Source organism: Populus alba, chromosome 19, assembly GCF_005239225.2.
Source record: "Populus alba chromosome 19, ASM523922v2, whole genome shotgun sequence".
Taxonomy (NCBI): Eukaryota; Viridiplantae; Streptophyta; class Magnoliopsida; order Malpighiales; family Salicaceae; genus Populus; species Populus alba.
The window spans coordinates 7448838-7473934 of record NC_133302.1 but is presented as its reverse complement, the minus strand read 5'-3'; the positions used below and the strand labels follow the sequence as shown (position 1 = coordinate 7473934).

At 34.5% G+C, this 25097-nt stretch overlaps 2 protein-coding genes across 2 annotated transcripts; both read right to left on the bottom strand.

The window, feature by feature from the left end:
• Positions 1-14544: 14544 nt before the first annotated feature.
• On the bottom strand, positions 14545-16742 carry LOC140955035 (uncharacterized). Its single transcript, XM_073406566.1, has 3 exons — positions 16587-16742; positions 14886-15974; positions 14545-14752 (listed from the first exon to the last, which is right to left on the bottom strand). Exons 1-3 carry the CDS (start codon positions 16740-16742, stop codon positions 14579-14581), a joined length of 1419 nt encoding a protein of 472 aa, XP_073262667.1. The 3' UTR covers positions 14545-14578.
• Positions 16743-17673: 931 nt separating this feature from the next.
• On the bottom strand, positions 17674-21471 carry LOC140955011 (disease resistance protein At4g27190-like). The gene is made up of 2 exons (XM_073406473.1): positions 21340-21471; positions 17674-21053 (listed from the first exon to the last, which is right to left on the bottom strand). The coding sequence occupies exon 2, from the start codon at positions 19998-20000 to the stop codon at positions 18162-18164; it is 1839 nt and encodes a 612-aa protein (XP_073262574.1). The 5' UTR covers positions 20001-21053; positions 21340-21471; the 3' UTR covers positions 17674-18161.
• Between the last annotated feature and the right edge of the window lie 3626 nt (positions 21472-25097).

Sequence of the window (25097 nt, the reverse complement as noted above, 5' to 3'; positions counted from 1 at the left end):
TCCTAATGTTGATAATCAGGTTTTCCTTATGTAAATATTAATCTCTCTCGAGCATCAATAAATTATTTCGACAAACAAATTTCATATACTCTACAAAATTTCTGAACTTGTCAAAATTTATTAAGTACTGTAAAACCTGTAACGATTACAAAAGTTCTTAGGATATCTCTATCCTATAGATTTCTTACGGTATTTCGAACAATAGCTAAAACAATTATCACTTCTCAGTTTCAAATTGAATTCTAAATCATGCAGATGTTGGCCAAACACACGCAAGCATTACACATAGAATGAAATACTCAACATCTTAATGTAATAATTCAATCGAAGAAAATTATTCACATAATCATAGTAAGGTTTACATTCAAAAATCCCAGAATAAAAGTCTACTCCATAGTTAAATTAAAGAGAAACAAACTTGATACGATGAACATCACTCAAAAGCAGAAGAATTTCAGCGGAATAGATAGGTGTCCTCCCGGTCTTCAATATTTTTTGCCTTTTGTTTCTTTTTTGTTCCCCTTGGTGCCGCCTCCTCTCTTTTTCTTTTCTATGTTGTAGGGTTTCTGTTCTGTCCTCTCTCCTTCCTTTTTCTTCTTTTATATTGTGTCTTTCTACCCCTGCAGTAATGAGGAAAGTTTCCTTTTCTGCATTTAAATTCCTTCCTACTCAGACATTGCGGGCCCAATTTGAGGTAGAAAACGTGCGAATTCAAAGATCTCTATTTCTGGAGAAATTGTAGATAATCAAATTTTCTTTCCAAATAAACTGATCTTGCAATTTTTGGACATCTGAGGGTTGAGATAAGGGCCATAAACCGAAACAGTCTTTGCAGTGCAGGAATTTCGGGCTGGTTCAATCCTTGTTTTTCAACTCGCTTTTTGGGCTTTGAAACAACAAAACTGAGTTATATGCCCTTCATATGTTTTGTAGACCTTCATCTCAGCTATTTGAAAATGGTTACGAACATCCGAAACTAAATTGTATAGCTTCTTAGCAGCACATAATGAATCACTGTTCAGTTTCACTGCCTGGCTCTGCCTGTTCAGTAACCTAAGATCTGAAAACACATTAATTTTCCACGAGGTCAATAGTTCAAAAGGAGATTCAAAATTCTAATTGTCTTGTGCAACACATCCAAAATATTTAAAAATCAAGCATGAATAGCAGAAATTATACATGCTAAAAATTCCCTTATCACTATGCCATAGCCAAATTTCAGACTTCTGGTGTTCATTAGCTGTATTAGTTGAGAAGACTTGTGCCAACTGATTTGAGCTTGCTGGAATCAGATCCAGGTAGTAGAGCTTCCCTCTCCTAGTACCATAACCAATTGTCTTCCGAGTTTGAATGTCCTTGAATATGCAAAGGTTCGGCCAAAAAATTTACAACACACATCAAGGCACAAAGTTATTTTGAGCAACAGATAATAAATTATGATTGAGATTCGGAACAATAAGAACTGACTCTAAACTCAGATTTTTTTAAGAGTAACCGTGCCTTCTCCTGACACAGAAGAAGGAGTTCCATTTGGCTGTGAAAACTACATGGTGGTTTTGAGGGTTGTATGGTCTGAATATTATTGTTAAACTTCATATGATTTGGTGGCACCTGAATCAATTATCCATTCACTATTTCTAACAAAAGTGGAGGTATGAAGAGCCTTACCTGCATTTATAGCATCAGCACCTGTGTTCTCAGCAGTGTCGCGTGCTTCCCAGTAATAGCACCAGAAGAGGAGTCTTTCCCAGATTTATTGCCAAACATATGATTTGGTTCTGCCACAGCAACAGAACACATGAGGATTTGCCTTTAAGTTTCTCTTACGGGGTGCTTTGGAAAAATCCCACCATTTCTGGATATCCAATCAATTCATAGCAGCGTAGCTTAGTGTGTCCAGTTTCAACCACAGTGAGTGCATATGCGTTTCTGGTCGTGCAGCTCCTATTTCATAGCTGCGATTTTGCGATCCAATTGAATGATTATGATTCAGTGAACCAGAAGCTCGATCTGGTTTCAGGTTCTGTGGTCGTTGATACTTACTTCGGTGAGCTATCATAGCAGATGGCTCTAAGTGTCCAGGTTCCCCATTCAGTGTGTTTCGACGGATAGAGTCACGGCGAACATAAGCATATGTTTCTTCAAGGTCTAGTGCAGAATCTCTCCTTAGGATCTCACCATGAATTTGTTCAAATTCTTCATCAAGGCCATTCAGAAAAATATGCACCCGCAGTCTCTCAACTGATTTTTTATAGGCAATGACATCATCGGGATCTTTCATAACAATCTTGTCACGATGATCTAGTTCTTGAAATATTTCTACCAAATCATCATAATAGGTAGAGATAGGACGACCAAACCTGTTTTGGTGAGAACGCACGTTGGTTCAAGGTAAATAGCTGTGATTCATCTGCCCCATCATAGAATGCTTTCAGTAAGGGTGACATTGGTTGAGAAACTGGAATTCTCTGACTGAACCTGGATAACTGGAAAAGAGGATGATTCGGTTTTGTCACTGGCCATGGTACGAGAAGGAGGATTCGTAAGATTTATAAGGTTTGTGGGTGATATAAAGAGCAGATAATAAACCTGCTCTGATACCAAGTAAAAACGTACGCAGAGTTTTCAAAGGGATTCAATTGTTTTATTTTCACTTAAAGCTTCCTCTGTTACAAGCAGAATATATATAGCTACTCTACATAAGAATCCCTACGTATTAGATCCTATAGTTTAGGACTGATTTGCTAATTACATGGAAACCTATTTCTACTAGGATACAATCACGTATTTACTGGGATGCTGGAATATATCTTTCCAGCTAATATCAGAGACAATGTAGGACTTGAATGCTGCAAAACCAACTTGGAGATAATTACCGTAATTGTTAACACAAAGTCCAAGCTTCCCTCTCACAAAGTGGCTTCAATTTGATTTCGTGGCTATTCATCTGGTTACAAACCTTTTCTGATCGAGTTGTCATAATCAGCTTGCGTCCTTTCGAATTGACAGGAATTCCACTACGTGTAGCTCGAAAAAAGTTCCCACAAATCATCCAAGATGAGAATCCATTTTTTTTTTTCCCTTAGTTTCTTTTGACAATTTGGTAAGCTCTATGCAGAACATCATCTCTTCGCTTGAAAGATCTAGAGAAAGACGTTGAGCAATAAGATCTCTGCAATCTTTTAATACAAATCTCCGAGACACGGTCACCCAGTAAACACAATGAGAAAGTATCTAGAAGCTCGTTATGGATATGCTGTAGCATTGTCGTTTTACCAACTCCCCCCATTCCATAAATGGCAATGGTTGAGAATTTATCATCCATTAACATAGACCATATCACATTCTTATTCTCTTCAAATGCTCGACCCACTAACTTTGTAGAGCTAAGAGGAATTGGATCTCCTCTAGTCTCACTTGAGTTGTATTTAAGGCCTCTAGAAGAGCTAGTTCCTGCGCCAGGCTGCACTAACCTTCCTCTAGTGTCCTCCACATCGTCCTCCTCCTCCATTGAAAAACCAGCTGATTGGTTCACTACATCAATTCCTTGTGTTGCTTCTCCTCTATTCTCATGTGCATCAACTGTGTGTCTCCCAAGAGAGAAACTCCTGTCAACATGCTGAATAGATCCTTCTTCACCAGTGTTTCCCATGCCATTTTCCGTGCCCTGAACTCCCACTGGTATCCTTCCAGCATCATGCACTGCATTCTGCACGTCATTCATCGTGACAATATCATTGTTTACTGGTGGAGAACAGAGTTCAGGAGAACTACGTCCTCCCAACATAGGGTCGTTCTCCAATGCATCATGGATCATGCTATCCATCCAACGGTCGAGCAATCCAGGGGAAATGGCTTCTTCATTAGTGATCTCATATTTATTTCTTTTTTTTGGAGGGCCATCAATAGCTGCACGGGCTGCATCATTTATTCATTCTTCATTTATTTTATTTTACTTGTTTTTTTTCCATCATTATTATTATTTTTTCCATCATTTTTTTTCGTTTTAGTAAATAAAATAATAATAATAATAATTAAAAATAAAATGATTAAAATTGGGGTTATGACAAAGTTCAGAGAATTATATGTCTAATTAAGAGATTTTGAATATCTACATATAGCAAAGCAAATTGAAGTTGCATGATACTTGTTGAAAATGAGACAATAATGCAAACATGGTTTTCACTTTTTTCCTCCATAAGGGCCTAAATTTGGCCTTACCTCCAACATCAGGCATTCAATATGAGCGAGATATGGATTGCGATCAGGGCATTGATCACAGTAGTAAACAGGATATGTTGGATCCCTTTCTTTCTCACAAAACTCACAACAATACTATTCTATGAAATTATCTCAGTCTAAAAAAAAAACAGAGAGCACGAGTAAGAGAAGTTTGAGGAAAAGGAAAATAGGAATGGTAATAATGAGATCAGACGAGGAAGAAAATGTTACAGTAGCTAGCTATCTTTCATGGGTCTCATTTAGCATACAACCTGAAAATCGATAAATAAAAACAGAAATACCGAGGGAATCTAACTGTTTGTAACTTTTCAATGGATTTTACCGATGGACATATACCCTCGGTATATACCGAGGGTATTACAATGGGAAAAAAAATTAAACAAAGCAAAAAAAAAGAAGATGATATGTCATTTTTACGACGGAATCCGTCAATTAACATTGTTCATCAGTTAATTACAGACAGAATCACCAACGAAAAAATTTCGTCGGTATTTTTCATAGAGCTTTAAGAGCTGTTCACTTCCCAATTGAACTGTTAATTATTGTTTTTAATGACAAAAGCACTGACGGATTAAAAAGTCGTCGGTGTTATTTGGCGGTTTCTAAAAATTTTGATTAAATTGAAATTTAAAATTAAAAATTACAGACAGAATCACCAATCGGATTGAAAAGTCGTTGGTGATATTTGCGGTTTTTGAAAAAAAATTATAATTAAATTATTAACCAATGGAATTACTGACAGAATATTTAAAAATATTAATTTTAATTAATCCGTCGGTAAAACACCCCAATAAAAGTCTAGAATCCCCAATTTCACAACAAACAAGGCTCCTTTCTTCCTCCTCTTCTTCTTCTTCTTCCCTATATGTAAAAAACATCAATATCCATTTCTTTCTCTTCTCTTCTCTCTCTTTTCTCCTTGACTCCTTCTCTTCTCCTCCATGTTCATGTATTATTTTCTCCTTCTTTTTTCTCCTTAGTTTTTTTTTTAATTATATACTTTATGATATTTTTTCACTTCTTAACTTCACTTGCAACTACATTAAGATAATATTTTTTTCTTTTTTTCAAGTTTTGTTTTGACTATATTTGTTTTTTTATTCTGTATTAATAATTTTTTTTGTTCTAATAATTGTATGAATGTTGTTGTAGATTATTTTTCCATATGAGATCAATTTTTAGTTGATTTATTTATAGAATTTTTAAATTTTTAGCTATTGCAACTTATTTTTTTCATATGAATTTTTTTAGTTGAAATTTATTTTTTTGTTATTTATTTTTTGCAAATTGTTTGAGTTGATTTTCTTTTTCTTTTCAAGTATTTTGAGGATTTTAGAGTGTTGATTATATTAATTTAATTATTTATAGTTTTGTAAAATAGATTTATTTTAAATATTACCGGAAGGAATTACATACGGACTTACCGAGAGAAATATCGATGGAATGAAGATGGTAAGTTTTTTATTTTGCATGCTTTTTTCCATCGTAAAATAATTTTTTATATTAGACGGACAAAAAAAATTATCAATGAAGATTCCCCGACGAAGCAGTTTCCATCGGTAATTTTGTTGGTAAATTAATTACCAACTAAATGATAGTGCAAAATACCAACGGAAAATTCCATCTAAATATAAAGATTGTGGTAGTTGGTATTACGTCTAATTGCTATTTGAAAAAATTTATTTTAATTAAATTTAAATTATTTTTTATATATTAATATTAAAATTAATTTTACAAAAAAAAATTATATTATTTTAATAAATTTCTAAACAAAATATACTTTAAAAAATAATATCTACTCATTCAAACTACCGTAATATTAGTAATGGTCACTCAATCATAACGATTAATTATTGTAAATTGTTTGAGAAGAAGGAATTTGCTAGGAAGTAAGCAATTGCTTTTACCTACCATATTATTAAGAACTTTAAAAAAAATTATTTTCTCATGAATAGAATTAAAATTAAAGAAGAAGTGCATTCTTGTATATTTGTATTGCTATATTTCTTTAAAAATGTTTTTAATAAAAATATATATAAAACCAATGTTTTTATATTTTTAAAATTTTTATAAGCAACAAATCAATCATAATTTAATTACTCATTTAGGGGTGTTAATTATGATATTATGCCCACTTAACTTGTTTCGGAAATTTAAAATAGTAATTTTTGTTCTGAAAATATAATAATCATTTTAGAGCCAAAAAACAAAGAAACTGCTTCGTTTATCGACGTCGGAAAATTCCAAAGGCAAATGCAGAAAAATCCTAAATTTTTTGTTTGTTGTCGGTCATCTATTATATAAATAAAAAAGAAAAAAAAAAGAGTTTTTGTTATTGTTTCTATAAGACTGAAAACTAGCATCTAGTCGTCATAGAAAGTTTCCCCCCCAACACATGAAGGGTGTGATTTATCATACACGGAGACTTGATCACAAACACTTCGATGGTTTAATTTCTGAACTTCGAAACGGCTCTATATAGCTAACTTTATATGTAAAGAAAATAGTAATATAAAGGATAAAGAATCAAATGTGAAGGCAAATAAATTGAAGGGGCTTCATCTTAATTTTTTGAAGGATTTGGTTCTGAATTTGAGAAGGAGAGAGAGAGAGAAGAAAAGGGGGGAAATGGTCGCATATACCAAATCAAAGTTGTGTCTGGTCAACATGCCACGACATCTTGTATGGGGTGTCGAGACTTTCTAAACACCTCCCTAAAAGACAGTGTTTGGTGGTCGAACAACCTCACATGCACCGCCCTTACAACACAAGGGTCATCCACATGCCAACGTGTAAGCATATTTTTTTAATAATGTTTAATTTATGTCAAATACAATAATGCCCCAAGTAAAACTTTAAATTTATAATAAAACAATGTAAATGATATATATATATATATTATATAAAGCTCTTGTTAAAGAGTTATGTTGATTTTGTTTTTTAAAAAGAAGTATCAAAGTAATTATCTGACTTTAATGAATTGGATCAGGTCAAATAATATAAATATTATAGATGACTCGGGTTTTTTCAACACCCCTAAGCTTTTAATATGTTTAGCATGATCAGCTTTTTTCACTGGTGTTTGATAATGTGGCAGATGATGGCTTTGCAAAGGTGCTTTTTCAATTGAAAATGTATTAAAATATTGTTTTTGTATATTTTTTATTTTTGATGTTATCACATCAAAAACCATAAAAAAACACTTGAAATGTATCAATGTGATGTTTTTTATACAAAAAGTAGCTTAAAACGCACTTTTCAAAAACAAATTTAACCGCATTATCAAACACAAAATCAACAATGGATGAAGAAATTAGCAGGACAACACACCTCGAATAACAAGAAGGAAATAGAAAAACTAATGAGTTTTGCATATTATCAAATTACTGCTTCTTTACATGAAAAAGAGATTTCGAAACTTTTAATCAAAATTTTAATTTCCCATTTGAGGTTTATGATGAGGTGCCTTAGGTGTCAAGACTCTGTTTGATTTGAGTATGTTGTTACGTTCATCTCCATGTATCATGAAATGAGAGATTCAATCACAGTTAATTTGTTGACTATTTATAGAACTTAATTATTGCTTATAACCGTTTTTCCTTTGACATCCTGGCCTGTAATCCCAATTAACTTGTTTTGAAAATAGCAAAATTTGTTTTGAAAAAATTATATAATCATTTTAGGAAAAAAATCAAAAAAGGAAACAGCTTCGTTAAAGTCAAATTATTGGCGAGTGTTAACTCATGGAGGTGGCTCAAATGTTCGCTCATAATAATCACTAATCTGGAGAACTTAGCTTAATCAAAAGAACAAAGAGCCAGGAGCAGAACAAGAACTTGGAGGTTACTGTCCCCATCTCGAATTTTATTTATAGATAAAATAAAAAGACTTACAAGATCTTTCATCATAAAGAAAAATAATCATACGACAGCTTAATCCTGTCAGGGCTATAAATCCCGATCTAAAAAGAATGAGAAGCAACCAAGCTCTTTGCAAAAAGCATTGCTCAACAGCTAAAATTTAAGAACTCTGAGGGTATCAATATTTGATGGCAGCGAATCCGGAAAGAGAGGAAACACGCCTTCTTTTCATCCTTGTTGAATATGAGGCTTGCCTTCCTTCACCAGATTGCCTATAAAAAAAGATCACCAAATATTTAAAAAGCCATGAAAAGATGAAGAGCCATCCAATTCCACATTAAATAAATAATAAATGAACAGAGGAATCAGTGAGGAAACAAGTTTTAAGATTAAGAGAGAGGGAGGAGAAGGAGGGAGAGAAATAGAGGAATTAAAACACGATGGTTACCTGTAATTCAATGTTATATTAAGAGAAGAATCGTCATACAGCTCGAAAACGTACAAAAGGTAGAAGGACGTCCTTAGCGTTAGGATGCTCCCACTCCACTACTGTATCCACCATTCTTCTGGATATGCAACGATATTTTGAAGAGAAGGGGAGGGATGAGATGGCTGGCCATTTTCAAGCAACGGAAAAGACAAATTGGAATCCTTCTCAAGCTTCTCACATGTGTCACTTCAATATATTCAAGAGAATCGCAAATCACTTTTTACACCACAAGATGCTTTTCAATTCTTGGTAAATATTTCCAATCTCAAAAGAATGTCTTAACTTTAACCCGTGGGAGTATGGATTTTGTGATCGCGATTGGAGCTGCTGCTGCTGGATTTCTCATCTGTTGTTCCTATTATCCCTTCCTCCATTGTCATTCAATATCCACTTCAGCTTTTCAGTTTTTCAGGTTTAGGCAGCAAGACAAGAAGCAGCAGCGCTTCTTCTATTACTCTTACGAATACGGCCAAAAAACTCTTTAAGAACAGAAATAACTGTTAGAAGATGGCAATGGAGTGAGGACAGAGCAGAACCAAAAAAGATAAAAACAAGAAGCTCTCCATGTATTGGCTTCCAAAATTGAGGATCTCTAGTTTAGTTGCTACTATCTAAGGATGAAATTCAGCCTAAGTTTGTTCCAATCGTTACAATTAAAATTTCCAGTTTTGAGTTTCATTTGGGAACATGACCTGAAAATCTCCATCTCCGTTGAACTAAGTTACACAAAACAATTGTTTCCTCTTGCTGGAGGTTCCAAAAACATTCCATATAATCTTCATCATCCAAAGGCCTACAAAAATTCTGTATTTGCTTAGTGATTTGGTTTGATTTTGTGGAGATCTCGAGAAACTCCACAAAATCAGAGTGACTTCAAAATGGCATTTCAACTGGGCGGAGAGCGTTCAAGCTTCCTTTAAGCATCCTAGTTCTTTCCTTTAACATTTATCACACACTAGATATAAACACTTGCAAGTGAGAGAGTTTAGGTAATATCCCACTGGGAAACTCCTTTTTTCCATTTGAACCGAGTCCAAGATACCAGAGGTTGGATAGACATTTCATTCCTTGAGGCATCTTTCTAAGTTCAGTCTCAAAGAGATCTAACCTCTTTAGTGCCCTGACTTTCTAATGATTGGTAACCCTTAAGACTCGACAACCACATAGCAATAATGCAGTGAGAGTCACCAAATCTGAGATAGAATCAGGCAATTTTTTAATTCCTGTGCGAGACAGATTGAGTACCTTGAGCCCATGTAATTGCATGAAAAATGAATCTGAAATAAATCGCAACCTTGTATTCTCACAAAGAAATAGAGTTGATAGATTGGGACACCTTGGTGAATGGCTCGAGGGAATTTTTTCAATTTGATTACACATTAGCGAAACTGTCACAAGATTCTCTGTCCACTCCTCTGCATCCGGCAATTCTTTTAATTGCACACCTGCTTGAACCATGATTTGAGAGTTCTCTTGCTGTATTTGGATGGCCATGTCCCTAACCAAATCATGCATCTTGAAAAGTATACCGCCATCAAGCCTTTCCAATAGGCAGACATTTTCAAGTTTATTAAGCATTGTGTGGCCCTCGTCAAATGCTGCTTGCCTGCTCCTCATTCCTTTCATTATTTCCTCATCGATCAAATAATTTATGAGGAACATCCTATCAATTATATAATCTTCAGGAAATAATGCACTAGCATAAGAGACAATGTTGTAGTGCTAAATCATCTAACTGATCATAACTAAACCTCAATAACCGGAATACCTCATTTTCCATGTCCTTAAATTTTGATTCTCTCAATTTCTTCAATGTATTCCTCCATTCATGTAGGTCATCCACTCCCCTTAAGCTTCTTGCAACTGTAATAATTCCCAATGGCAAACCAGCACATTCCCTTGCAACATCTAGTGCAATTTGCTCCACTTCTAGAGAAAGTGCTTTGTCATCTCCAAGTTTTTCCATGAATAAAGTCCAAGCTTCCCTCTCACAAAGTGGCTTCCAATTTGATTTTGTGTTGGCTATCCATCCGTCTACAAACCTCTTTCTGATCGGAGTTGTCATAATCAGCTTGCATCCTTTCAAATTGACAGGAATTCCCACTAGGTGTAGCTCAAAAGAGTTCCATAAATCATCTAAGATGAGAATCCATTTTTGTTTCTTCACTAGTTCTTTGACAATTTGACAGCCTCTACACAGATTATCATCTTCTCTACGAAAGATCTAAATCAAGGCATGTAGCAACAAGATTCTGCAATCTATTAATGCTAAAATCTCGAGACACAGTCACCCAGTATACATGATGAGAAATGTCTCTTCTTTCTAGAAGCTCATTATGGATATGTTGTAGCATTGTTTTTACCAAACTCCCCCCATCCATAAATGCCAATGGTTGAGAAGTTACCATCCATTAGCAGAGACCATATCACATTCTTATTCTCTTCAAATGCTCGACCCACTAACTTTGTAGAGCTAGGAGGAATTGGATCTCCTCTAGTCTCACTTGTGTTGTATTTAAGGCCTCTAGAAGAGCTAGTTCCTGCGCCAGGCTGCACTAACCTTCCTCTATTGTCCTCCGCATCCTCCTCCTCCTCCTCCATTGAAAAACCAGCTGATTGATTCACTAGATCAATTCTTTGTATTGCTTCTCCTCTATTCTTGTGTGCATCAACTAGGTGTCTCCCAAGAGAGAAACTTCTGTCAACATGCTGAATAGATCCTTCACCAGTGTTTCCCATGTCATTTCCCGCTTCTAAATGTGAACAATTTCCATCATCCCCCGCTCCTTGTTCCGTGCCCTGAACTCCCACTAGTATCCTTCCAGCATCCCCTGCCAAACAGTGATGTACTGCATTGCTTTGTTCCAACACTTGTAACACTGGTGCTGTCCTCACTGTAACCATGTTCTGCACTTCATTCATCATGACATCATTGCTTACTGTTGAACAGAGTTGATCATAACATCTTCCAAGGCCAAGACACAATACATCTGTTGGTTCGGATGAATCTCCTTGAGACTCATCAGGCTGATTAATTGATGGCACTTCATTCATCATGGCATCATTGTTTACTGGTGGAGAACAGAGTTGATCATAACATCTTCCAAGGCGAAGACACAATAGATCCGATGGTTCGGATGAATCTCCTCGATGCTCATCAGCTTGATTAATTGATGTCCTCTCATGAGAGCTACCTCTCTCCAGATGCTGCACCATTTCTGTTCTCGGTACAGTCTCCAATGCATCATGCAGAAGCTCTTCAGGAGAACCACGTCCCAACATAGGCTCGTTCTCTAGATCAGTGATGCTATCCATCCAACGTTCGAACTCTCCAGGGGAAAAAAGCTTCTTCTTGTTGTGCCATGTCTAAATGTATCACTTCATTGTTCTGTTCTTTTGCAGGAGCTGAAATTGCATTAGTGACCTCATTATTGCTCGATCCTGCTTCATATTTATTTCTTTTTTCTGGAGGGCCATCCATAGCTGCACGGGCTGCATCTTGAACTTCTTCAGGAACTGTCTCACATATTTTAACACCACGCCCTCTCACTCCTGACAAATGCCATTTGATCCTCGAAATGGAAGTATTCTGGGAAAATAAATGCCCACAAAATTTACACTTCATGCCACCATCATTCATATCTTCAACATCATTCCAGAATGGATCGGTTGATCGAACCATTTTTTTCCTATAGAAAAATAAAGTCACAGTATTGAATAAAAATTTTATAGCCCATCATTCAGAATTTTCTCAATCAACTAAATACATAAAATAACATTTAACTGATGCAATAGATAAGTTGAATGAAAACCGTCAGTGAGGTATTTGCCCAATAAATTTAAATCTACATATTTGTTTTACTCTAGTTAGTATGGTATTTGGCTTAGCAATAAATTTAAAATTTCAAGATATTACTTCTCATAAAAAATATAAATAATTTTTAACTAATTTTAAACGCTAGATAAATATTTATGAAAACCTTTTTTTTTTAACTTCATGATACATTTTTTTTTAACTCTAGTCAAGGTACTTGCCTTGGCAAATGAATTCAAACCTTAGAGTTTTGAATTTATTACCGAAGTTGTCATCAGCCTTTAACTTGATTAAAACTATGGTGCAATTAATTATTTTCATCTTCCTTTCCAATTTCTAGCTTTAGTTCCCCCCACACCATGTCTTGTACACTATTTTTGGCAATTGCAGCTTTTGCAAATTCAATCTGACCTCCGTCAATATTAGAAAGAACAATCCTATAAAAAACTTGTAAAACTATCATTAAGTTCAATTTCTATACATTAATTAGAAAGGTTGAAATTAACAGAAAATAATTACATATATATTTATATATATAAAAAGTTCAAGGTTAAGGGTCAATTTAGTGTGAACTCCGTAAGACATGGACTGTAAAAAACGAGAAAAGATCAGTTGATTTATTTTTGGAAACTATTGATGATACTTGTCCTTTACTTAAAAAGACTCAAGCAGTAGTTGCACGTGAAAAACAAAAACACCGACATGTGAAGTATAAATACTTTACCTGGATTCAAGATGTTCTGCAAGAGCTGCTTTGCCTGAGCAGTATTCAGACAAAAAAGAGCAGAAAGCACAGGCAAGAGAAGACTATATGGTTTTTAATATCAACAAATCAATCATAGTTTCATTACCTATTTATGATTTATCCCACTTAACTTGTTTCAGAAATTAAAATAGGAAATTTGTTCTGAAAAATATATAATCATTTTAGAGCAAAAAAAAAAAAAAAAAAGGAAACTTCAAAGGCAATGTCGAAAAGTCGTAAACTTTCCTTTCAGAGCCCAAAAAAATTAAAAGAAACTGCTTCGTTATTGACTTCGGAAAAAGGAGAAGGAGCAATGTCGAAAAGTCGTAAAGGAGAAGGAGCAATGTCGTAAAGTCGTAAACTTTCCTTGGCCGCGTGTTGATCAATATTGAGTGGTAACTTATGATGATGACTCAGCAAAGCAGTGAAAACTTTAAAAGCATTTTAATACTAAACACGTAATTGATATGGTAAACAATTGCCTGAATTGGTGCATAGGTGAAGTCAACAGTATGCTTTCTAGGCATGCTTTCTCGATCAGATTAAAATTATTTTTTTTTATTTAGCTTAAATGTTTAAATGTCTAGGATTTTATATTAATAAATAAGCTTGTAATCCAAAGAACAATATGTAGAGAGGAATATAAACAAGAGAAAAACTTGCTTTCCTCTCAAATCTTCTTCTTAACATTGTTTCGCAATTGCTACAAGAACTGGACTGAAAGGGCACAGCTGAAGCAAACCTAACAACAAAATGTGTATTGAATCTTGAGATGAACCTGTTTGCTTTAATCTCCAGATGAAGTTACCTTGGCTCTTCATCCAGTTCAACAATTGCAGAGTGCTTTCCATTGCAATCTTTCATCTCGTGATTTTGCTTTCCTGGATAACTCTCAAGAACGGTTCCGCAGTCCTCCTAGCCAGAAGTCTCTCCAATGTCTGACCCCAAATCATCACTCAATGATGAATGTACCTCTAGCGAAGTATATCTCATCCCAGATTAGATTAAGAGATTGAATTTAGCTTCCACGTTAATTCTGCATTTTAACTAAAATATTTCAACCTCCTTCCTCATCCTTGCAGGAGGTGAACTCCATCAGTTGCCTTGAACTGCATTTAATACGTTCTATAGGAGATGTGGAGGTACAAAATAACATCTTATAACTATGATTCAAACCAAAAGCATATGAGATTTCTAATTACTTAGCACAAATGCTCCTTCTCCACTTTCGATAAGATAAATTTTGTAACAGTGCTCTTAGTAATTTGCAATGTACAGATTGTTTTATATGCGTTACAAGCTAGCTGAAGATGTTTCAACATACCAATCACTGGTCGTCTATTGTAGGCAAGAAAAACATCGCAAGGATCTCTCTACAGGCACATTCTCTCTCATTGCCTTGTTGCCTTTGCATTACCCTCGATGTTTTAATCAAGTTCAGTAATTCCAGGGCCTTCCGTATTATGCTCTCCCATTGCATAACTCTCTAGATCAGAATGACTGGAAAGGGAGGTCCCATCATCCCCCTTGCTAGAGGTCTCCTCATAGTCTGATCCCAAATCTTTATTCCACCATTCCAGTATTTCTAATGAAGTGTCTCCCTGATAAACCAAACATTTTAAATGATCAACATAAGAAAATTTAGCAGTTAATAAGGATATAGTCTTGCAGATGATTTGCTACAGAAGTTTTTTAACGAATAATCAAAGCATTTTATGGAATAACATGTTTCACCTCTTCAATCACGCATCCAATATGAGCAATGAACCAGTTATCCTTACACATCTTGCAGCAATAAACAGGATGCTTTGGGTTCCTTTTATCCTGGCAAATCTCACAGTAATATTCTCCATAATCATCTTCGACTACATTTTCCATGAGCGTAAGAGGATCCCAATGGTCTTTTTGCTGAACTTTAAAAGGCAATGGAATGCACTCAAGATGTCGATTGATGTTGCATTCAACACAACGATAGAAGGAACCACTGCAATCATTTCCACAGGTCTCGCAACAAAAATTGCCTTTTGAAGGTTGTGGTTCTAGCGACTGGATAAAGCCCCGATCCCCTAGATCCGATGCTACGAAGGAAAAGAGTGTGTGCTCACGGTGGAACTCATGTTTGAGAGTGGAAGTTAAGTAAGTAGCGCATGTAAAATGGAGAGCAAAATCGCAGATATCACAGTAATAGGCAATATCCCAAATTTGCAGATTGCAGGCTCTGCAGTTTTTTGGATTTCCATCGAAGTCCCGACCAAGAAGGGGGTGCTGCAAGTGATACTGGTGTTGTATTTCTTGTGGTGTTGCAAGGCAGGATTCATGTAGGCAGAAGTTGCAGTTAATGCAGCAATATGTTGCACCGGAGATACGGAGCTGACAGACCTTGCATTTCTCTTTAATTCCTCTTGCACAGTTGGCTCTTGTTAATTTATGCTTGTGGCAAAAATCTATAGTTTTGCTTTCTGTCTTCTTCAACTCCTCGCACTGATCATCAGGTAGAGAAGCACATTTCATATCAAGGAAGAAGCGGCATTTATAGCAATGATAAGTGGCAACATCATGGCAAAGATCTCTACAGCCATCGCATATAAAGTACTCAAAATAATGAGGATAAAATATAGTTAGGGTGTGCTGTGAGTGAAGAAAGTATCTCTTTTTAGGGGGCGATTTAGCGCATGATATATGCCAATTTCCCGAACATTGTTGACAGATATAGCCTGGACCAAAAATCTTGCCATGGCACCAAGAACAGTAAGTTCTCCTTGCATCTGATTCCTTATTGTCAGGGACCAGGATATGTTCATGCCTGAAACCTTTAAGCTGCATCTTAGAGAAAGAAGAGAATTAACAAACAAAACTTACACGTCTATTCAATATAATTGGAGGGTAAAACATTGTGAGCAGCTTTGAATGCATCAGTGCCTTCTCTTTCTATGTTGATTCAAGTAAACTGCTATAGTATTCAAGTAAACTGCTGTAGTATTCAAGTAAACGCTACAAAAATAGACTTTATAAATTTAGAGTAAGCATGTCATTCAGCCTAATAGCTATTGAAATAACATTTAGAAAATAATATAAATTATATTTTGAGATCTTACCTAGTATCTTAAGTTTTTGGGTTGAATTAGTAATTTGATATAATATAAGAGTCTCGATGATCACGTGGTCACGAGTTTGAATATCATCATTCTTATTTAGTTAATAAAAATTAAACACAAGGTAGTGTAAGTTTATACAAGAAAATATTATAAATCATATCTTGAAACTTCGCCTAATAACTTAATAAAGCTTTTGAACCGAATTGATTCTATGACAATAACAACATCTTTTACAATAACATGTAGAAAATGACATTTTGAAACCTCCATTCTAAATCAAGAGAACAGAAGCAGAAGTTGAAATAACAAAAACAAACTGAGATCACTCAAATGGCCTAACCTTAATTTGATTCTCAGGTGGGATAGTTGTGTACTTTACATCTCCACCATCAACCACCTTGGCAGAGGTCCTCGCAGAGTTGAGCTCTGCTTCCATCAACTGTAAAACAACCCATGTTATCGCCTCTAGTAGTCGGGTCAAAACCGGGCCATACATTTTAAGGTCCTATTTGGTTTGCCATCTTTTTTATAAAAAAAAAAAATCATCTTCTTTGATCTAAGAAGGTGTTTGACAAACACATCTTTAAACCTTACTTGACAGTTTTTTTAAAGAAAAAAAAAATAAGTATTGCCAAACATGGCCTTATTAAAATAAAATTAACTAAAAAAAAATAATATAAAATTATATTTTTCTTGAGGATGTTTTTTAATACATCGCTCATCAACGTAGAAGCTGCAGTCAAGACAACAATATATTGAGCCCAAGATGGGCAAACTGCTTGCCCTGCACAGGTCTGCACCAACTTGTTTTTCAAAATTGGCTGAAATGTTCGATCATAACGTCACTTATCAATTCTGAATAGACTCACCGAAATATTCAAAACTCTCAATTTGAAGATTCCATTTTCAAACCTCACTTTCACTCACAACCATTCAAAGAACAAAGAACCAGGAGCAGAACAAGAACTTAGAGGTTACTGCCATCCCTCAAATTTTATTTATAGATAAAATCAAAGATTACAAGATCTCATAAAGAAAAATAATCATAATAACTTAATCCTGACAGGGCTATAAATCCCGATCTCAAAAGAATGAGAAGCAACCAAGCTCTTTGCAGAAAAGCATTGCTCAACAGTAAAATTTAGAACTCTGGATCAATATTTGATGACAGCGAATCCGGAAGAGGCAACAAAAAAACATTGCTCAGCGACTCAACCTCTCGCCTATAAACAATTCTCGAAAAATACGATCATCGTCTCGCCTATAAAAAATATCACCAAATAGTTAAAAGCCATGAAAAGACGAAGAGCCATCCAATTCCACATTAAATAAATAATAAATGAACAGAGGAATCAGTGAGAAAAACAAGTTCTAAGATTAAGAAAGGGAGGGGGCGAGAGTAATTAAAACACGATGGTTACCTGATATTAAAGACAGCCTTAGCGTGAGGATGCTCCACTCCACTACAAAGGGTAGAAGGACATCCTTAGCGTTAGGATGCTCCCACTCCACTACTGTCTCCCACCATTCTTTTGGATGTATATCAATTCTTTTAAGAGAAGGGGGAGGAGATGGCTGGCCATTTTCAAGCAGCGGAAGACAAATTGGAATCCTCCTCAGCTTCTCACACGTGTCTACTTCAATATATTCAAGAGAATCGCAAATCACTTTTACACCACAAATGCTTTTCAGTTCTGGTAAAGATCTCAATCTCAGAATTCTTAACTTTGGGAGTATGAATTCTGTGATCGGATAGGAGCTGCTGCTGCTGCTGATTTCTTCATCTGTTGTTCCTATTATCTCCTCCATTTTCTCACATTCTCCAACTTCAAGATGTTCCAAGTTTTTGAGGTTTAGCAGCAAGACAAGAGGGAGCAGCTTCTTCATACTCTTACACTCAAAGAAATAAAACTCTTTAAGACCAGAAGGAAGATGGCATTGGAAGTGGAGCAGAGCAGAACCTAGAAGATAAAACCAAGCTCTCCATGTTACTGCAGTTCCAAATGTAGAGGATCTCTAGTTTAGTTGCATACATTATCACGGGTGAAATGTCGCATAAAATTGTTGCGACATTACAATTATTAATGTTCAGTCCTTGAATGTCATTTGGGAACATGGCCTGCAAATCTCCATCTCCGTTGATACTCAAGTTATGCAAAACAATTTCTTTACTTGTGCTGGAATGTGCTGTGAAATAAGAATGATTAGCCAAACGCCCTACATGGATACTGTATTTGCTTGGTGATTTGGTTTGATCCCGAGAGCTGAGAAACTCCACAAAGTCAAAGTAACCTTTAAAACAGCATTGCAGAGTTTCCAACTTCCTTAAGTACCCTACTTCCATTCCTCGAACCGTTAGCGAAGAACATTCAAACGCTTGCAAGTGAGAGAGTTGAGCTATTTCCCCACTGGGAAACTCCTTTCTATCAAATGAACCGAGTCTAAGATACCAGAGGTTGGATAGACATTCCATTCCATGAGGCATCTTTCCAAGTGTAGTACCAAGGAGATCTAACCTCTTTAGTGCCCTGAGCTTTTTTAATGATGGGACACTCATTAATTTATAACAATTATTGAGCAATAATGCAGTGAGAGTCACCAAATCATAGATAGAATCAGGCAATTTTTTAATAAATGTGTTAGACAGATTGAGTACCTTGAGCCCATGTAGTTGCATGAAAAATGAATCTGAAATAAATCGCAACCCTCTATTATCACATAGAAATAGAGTTGATAGATTGGGACACCTTGGTGAATGGCTCGAGGGAATTTCTTCAATTTGGTTAGACATTAGTGAAACTCTCACAAGATTCTCTGTCCACTCCTCTGCATCCGGCAATTCTTCTAATTGCATACCTGCTTTAACCATGACTTGAGAGTTCTCTTGCTGTATTTGGATGGCCATGTCCCTAATCAAGTCATGCATCTTGACACATTTACTGCCATCATACCTTTGAGCACTTTCCAATAGGCAGACATTTTCAAGTTTATTGAGCATTGTGTGGCCCTCGTCAAATGTTGCTTGATAGCTCCTCATTCCTTTCATTATTCCCTCATCGATCAAATAATTTATGAGGACATCCCTTTCAATTAAATCATCTTCAGGAAATAATGCACAGTATAAGAGACAATGTTGTAGTGATAAATCATCTAACTGACCATAACTAAACCTCAATAACCGGAATACCCCATCTTCCATGTCCTTAAATTTTGATTCTCTCAATTTATTCAATGTATTCCTCCACTCATGTAGGTCATCCACTCCCCTTAAGCTTCTTGCCACTGTAATAATTCCCAATGGCAAACCAGCACATTCCCTCGCAACATCTATCGCAATTTGCTCAACTTCTGGAGAAAGTGCTTTGTCATCTCCAAGTTTCTCCATGAACAAAGTCCAAGCTTCACCCTCACATAGTGGCTTCAATTTGATTTTGTGTTGGCTATCCATCTGGTTACAAACCTTTTCTGATCGAGTTGTCATAATCAGCTTGCATCCTTCCAAATTGACAGGAATTCCCACTACGTGTAGCTCGAAAGAGTTCCACAAATCATCCAAGATGAGAATCCATTTTTTTTTCTTCATTAGTTCTTTTGACAATTTGGCAGCTCTATGCAGAACATCATCTTCGCTTGAAAGATCTAAAGAAAGACGTTGAGCAATAAGATTCTGCAATCTTTTAATGCTAAAATCTTGAGACGTTTTACCAACTCCCCCCATTCCATAAATGGCAATGGTTGAGAATTTATCATCCATTAACAGAGACCATATCACATTCTTATTCTCTTCAAATGCTAACAGAGACCCACTAACTTTGTAGAGCTAAGAGGAATTGGATCTCCTCTACTCTCACTTGTGTTGTATTTAAGGCCTCTAGAAGAGCTAGCTCCTGCGACAGGCTGCACTAACCTTCCTCTATTGTCCTCCACATCATCCTCCTCCTCCTCCATTGAAAAACCAGCTGATTGATTCACTACATCAATTCCTTGTGTTGCTTCTCCTGTATTCTCATGTGCATCAACTGTGTCTCCCAAGAGAGAAACTCCTGTCAACATGCTGAATAAATCCTTCACCAGTGTTTCCCGTGCCCTGAACTCCCACTGGTATCCTTCCAGCATCCCCTGCCAAACTGTCATGTACTGCATTGCTTTGTTCCAACACTCGTAACACTGGTGCTGTCCTCACTGTAACCATGTTCTGCACTTCATTCATTCATCATGGCATCATTGTTTACTGGTGGAGAACAGAGTTGATCATAACATCTTTCATTGCCAAGACACAATAGACCTGTTGGTTCGGATAAATCTCCTTGAGGCTCATCAGCTTGATAAATCTCCTCCAGATGCAGCACCATTTCTGTTCTCGGTGCAGTCTCCACTGCATCATGCAGAAGCTCTTCATGCAGTTCTCCAATGCATCATGAATCATGCTATCCATCCAACGTTCGAGCGCTCCAGGGGAAAAGGCTTCTTCTTGTTGTGCCATGTCTAGATGTATCACTTCATTGTTCTGTTCTGTTGCAGGAGCTGAAATTGCATTAGTGACCTCATTATTGCTCGATCCTGCTTCATTTTTATTTCTTTTTTCTGGAGGGCCATCAATAGCTGCACGGGCTGCATCTTGAACTTCTTCAGGAACGTTCTCACATATTTTAACACCATGCCTTTTCACTCCTGAAAAATGCCGTTTGATCCTCGAAATGGAAGTATTCTGGGAAAATAAATGCCCACAAAATTTACACTTCATGCCACCATTATTCATATCTTCAACATCATTCCAGAATGGATCGGTTGATCGAACCATTTTTTCCTATTGAAAAAAAAGTCACAGTATTGAATAAAAATTAATGGAAGTTACATTAATTGGAAAAAAGAAAGATTAAAACAGGAAATAATTATATATATACATAAAAAAAAAAGAAGCTCAAGGTTAAGGGTCAATTAACTCCATAAGACATGGATTATAAAAACCGAGAAAGATCGATTGTTTTATTTTTGGAAACTACTGGTGATACTTGTCATTTACTTAGAAGATTCAAACAATAGTTGCATGTGAGAAACAAAAACACCGACAAGATGAATTATAAATAATTTACCTGGATTCAAGATGTTCTGCAAGAGCTCCTTTGCCTGAGCAGTATTCAGAAAAAAAGAGCAGAAAGCACAGGGAAGAGATTGTTACAGTAATAGCGCAGAGAGAAGAGTATAAGGATCAAGCAACTCCAAACAAATTTGACAGGCCTCAATATTGTTAAAGCTAGCTAGCATTCATGAGTCTGGTTTGGTATCGAGGTCTAATTGCTTTTTAAAAAAATTGAAAATTTTTTAGTTTTAAATTAATTTTTTTAATATTGTTAAATTATTTTAATATACTAATATTAAAAGTTAATTTTATAAAAAAAATATGTATTATTTTAATAAATTTCTAAATAAAATATACTTTAAAAAACAACTTCTACATCATTTTTCCAAACACTACTTTCCAAACACTACGTAGTATTAGTACTGGCCAGCTCAATCATAACGATTAATTAATGTATTGTTTGATAAGAACGAAGTTGCTATGAAGTAACCAAATTACTTTACCTCCCAAACATTAGATACCAAGTTGCTTTTACCTACCATACTATTAAGAACTTAATAATAATAATGATAATAATAATATACTTTAAAAAATAATATCAATCTTATTTTTTAACAACACCATGATATTAATAATGGTCAGCTCAATCATAACTATTAATTATTGTATTTTTTTATAAGAAGGAAGTTGCTAGGAAGTAACCAACTACTTTACCTACCAAACATTATATACCAAGTTGCTTTTACCTACCATATTATTAAGAAATTTTTAAAAAAAAACAAAACAATAAACAAAACAGAAACTACGTATAGAACACAAGATTTTGAAAGTAAATAGTATAAATTTTGTTTGTTTTAAGTAAAATATTTTAGATTTTTTTATGTTTTTTTCCCTAAAGTATTTTTTGTGTTTGTTTCTTCCGCGTAAAGTTTAGTAAATCATTTTATAAATAATAATTTATTTATAATATTATCAAACTATTTTAATTGTTAATTATCTCCATCTCTCTACCATTATTGTTATCTCTTTCAATATTATCATCTCACCATCATCATCATCATTATCATTTTAAAAAAATATTTTATAAAAAATATATTTTCAAACCGATTGAAAAAAATTTTACTCAAAACAAATCAACTATACTCACCTATCTTGCTAGCCTATCCTTAGTTCCTGGGATTGCCTTCTTACACATTAGGTCGATTCTAATAAAAATAGATATCAAACTCGGTCTTACCTATTAGATCAATTTAGTGACCATTCAACTTGAGACCTGGTTCGGGTCAAGCTTGATTTTGAATTAATTAATTGGAGAGTTGACCTGCTTATGCTCACGCGCGGCTAGTATGACTCTTGGAGGTGTTTGGAAGTGTGGTTGCCATTATTTTTCGAAGTGTTTTTTTATTCGGAAATGTATCAAAATAATATTTTTTTAAAAAAAACATTATTTTTGACATCAGCGCATCAAAATGATATGAAAATACTAAAAAAAAATGTTTATTTGAATCAAAGAAAAAAATATAATAAAAAATCAATTTTTTTTCAAAAAACATTTTTAAAACGTAATAACAAACAGGGTTAGTAGATAGCTGTTGTAAGGCGTCTATACAGAGAAGAAACAAAATTTTCCCTTTTCATGAATACAATTAAAATTAAAAAGAAGAAGTGCATCTTTTATATTTATCTTGCTATACTTCTTAAGAATGTTTTTTAATTAAAAATATATATAAAAACAATGTTTTTTATATTTTTTATTTTTAATATCAGCAAATCAATCGTAGTTTAATTATCTATTTGTGGAACTTAATTATGATTTATCCCACTTAACTTGTTTCAGAAATTAAAATAGGAAATTTGTTCTGAAAAATACATAATCATTTTAAGCAAAAAAAAAAAAAAAAAAAGAAACTGCTTCGTTATTGACTTCGGAAAATTCCAAAGGCAATGTCGAAAAGTCCTAAATTTTTTTGTTGTTGTCTCATCTATTTATAAAAGAAAAAAAGAGTTTTTGTTATTGTTTTTATGAGACTGAAAACTAGCATCTAGTCGTCATGGAAAGTCCAACACATGAGGTGGGATTTATCATACACAGAGACTTGATCACAAACACTCCGATGGTTTAATTTCTGAACTCCGAAACGGCTCTATATAGCTAACTATATTTGTTGCCCATGCTTCTTCGCTGCCGGCCGAGAAAAAAAAATTGATGTAAAAAATATATTAGAATAAAAAAATTTAAGACCCCAGTCATAGATTTAATTGGTAATTTAAACAATATAAACAAAAAAAATCAACAATATTAACAATTAAGATGAAAAAAATGTAACGAGTAAAAAACATATGAAAGAAATCCGATCTGAGCCTACCCAAGTTCTCAAACAATCCAATATTGAATGGTGAACCAGTAAATTTTTTTTAAAAAAAAAAACATAACAAAAAAAGCACTATTAAATTGGGTGAAATCACAAACTTCATGATCATAGGTATAAAATTAGGATAATTTTATAGAAAGAAAAGCAAGAAAAAAAATTAAGGATAAAATTGAAATAAAAAAAGTCAACATATATTAACCTTTCAAACCTATGATTCTAGTCATAAACTCGAGATTAACCATATAGAAAGCAAACTATAAGAAATAAGAAAGCAAAACTCTAAGAAAAACAATAAGAAATAAGAAAACATGAGCTTAAAAAAAAAAAAACAAACTTCGGTGAACCTCCTAAACATTATATAATTTCTAAAACTCACAACCCATTAAATCTTACACCCAGGTTCATTTAAGAAACTTAATTCCCAACCAATTTAGTTTTGGATGATTAAATCATGAAAAAAATATCAATAAAAAAACTTGTCAAAGCAAAAAAGCAACAACAAAAAGAATGAGAGTAAAATTTGGTATGAAAAAAAAAAACTAAGAGAAGATGAAATTGTAAAAAAAAAAAAAACAATTTAACAAATGATCGAAAATAAAACAAATAGAAAAAAAAGACCAAATTTGAAAAACTAAAAAATAGTAAGGGTTAAATAAATAAAAATTATAATTTGATAGATTATTTATAGATTAAAAAATAGTAGGGTGAAATTGCAAAACATTTATAATTTTATAACTTATTAAAAAAAAATAGTAATAAAAATGATAAAGATCAAATGTGAAGGCAAAATAAATTGAAAGGGCTGGTCTTAATTTTTGAAGGGATGGTGTTGAGTTCGAGGATGGGAGAAAGAGAGAGAAGGAAAGGGGGGAAATGATCACCGATACCAAACCAGATGTGTGTCTAGTCAACATGCCACCACATCATGTAGAGGGTGTCGAGACCTTCTAAACACCACCCTGAAAAGTAGCTTTAGATTGTCGAATAACCTAGCATGCACCGCCCTTACAACACTAGGGCTATCCACATGTTGGCGTGTTCATAAATTTTTTTTAATAATATTTAATTTATGTCAAATACAGTAATGCCCCTAAGTAACCTTTAAATTTACAATAAAACCAATGTGAAATGACAAACAAAAAAAAGCTCTTGTGAGAGAGTTATGTTGATTTTGTTTTTAAAAGTATCAAAGTAATCACCATATTTTGAAAAAAGTTGAAAAGACCAACTTTTAATATTTTAAAGAAAATTTATTATAATAATAAGTGTAAATGAAAGGCTTTTCTAGAGGTGTTCATAAATATAATTGAGTCGAGTTTGGATCCATAATTATATTCAACTCAACTTTTGATATTTTACAAAATTATAGACTTGACCCATTTAAATTTTTTTATACTTG

Coding starts and splice junctions, on each gene's coding strand:
- LOC140955035 (XM_073406566.1), bottom strand. CDS start 16,742: ATGTATGGCCCGGTTTTGACCCGACTACTAGAGGCGATAACATGGGTT. Junction 15,975..16,586: donor CACCTGAGAATCAAATTAAG/GTTAGGCCATTT, acceptor TCTTTCTCTAAG/ATGCAGCTTAAAGGTTTCAG. Junction 14,753..14,885: donor TTGGATGCGTGATTGAAGAG/GTGAAACATGTT, acceptor TTGGTTTATCAG/GGAGACACTTCATTAGAAAT.
- LOC140955011 (XM_073406473.1), bottom strand. CDS start 20,000: ATGGATGATAAATTCTCAACCATTGCCATTTATGGAATGGGGGGAGTT.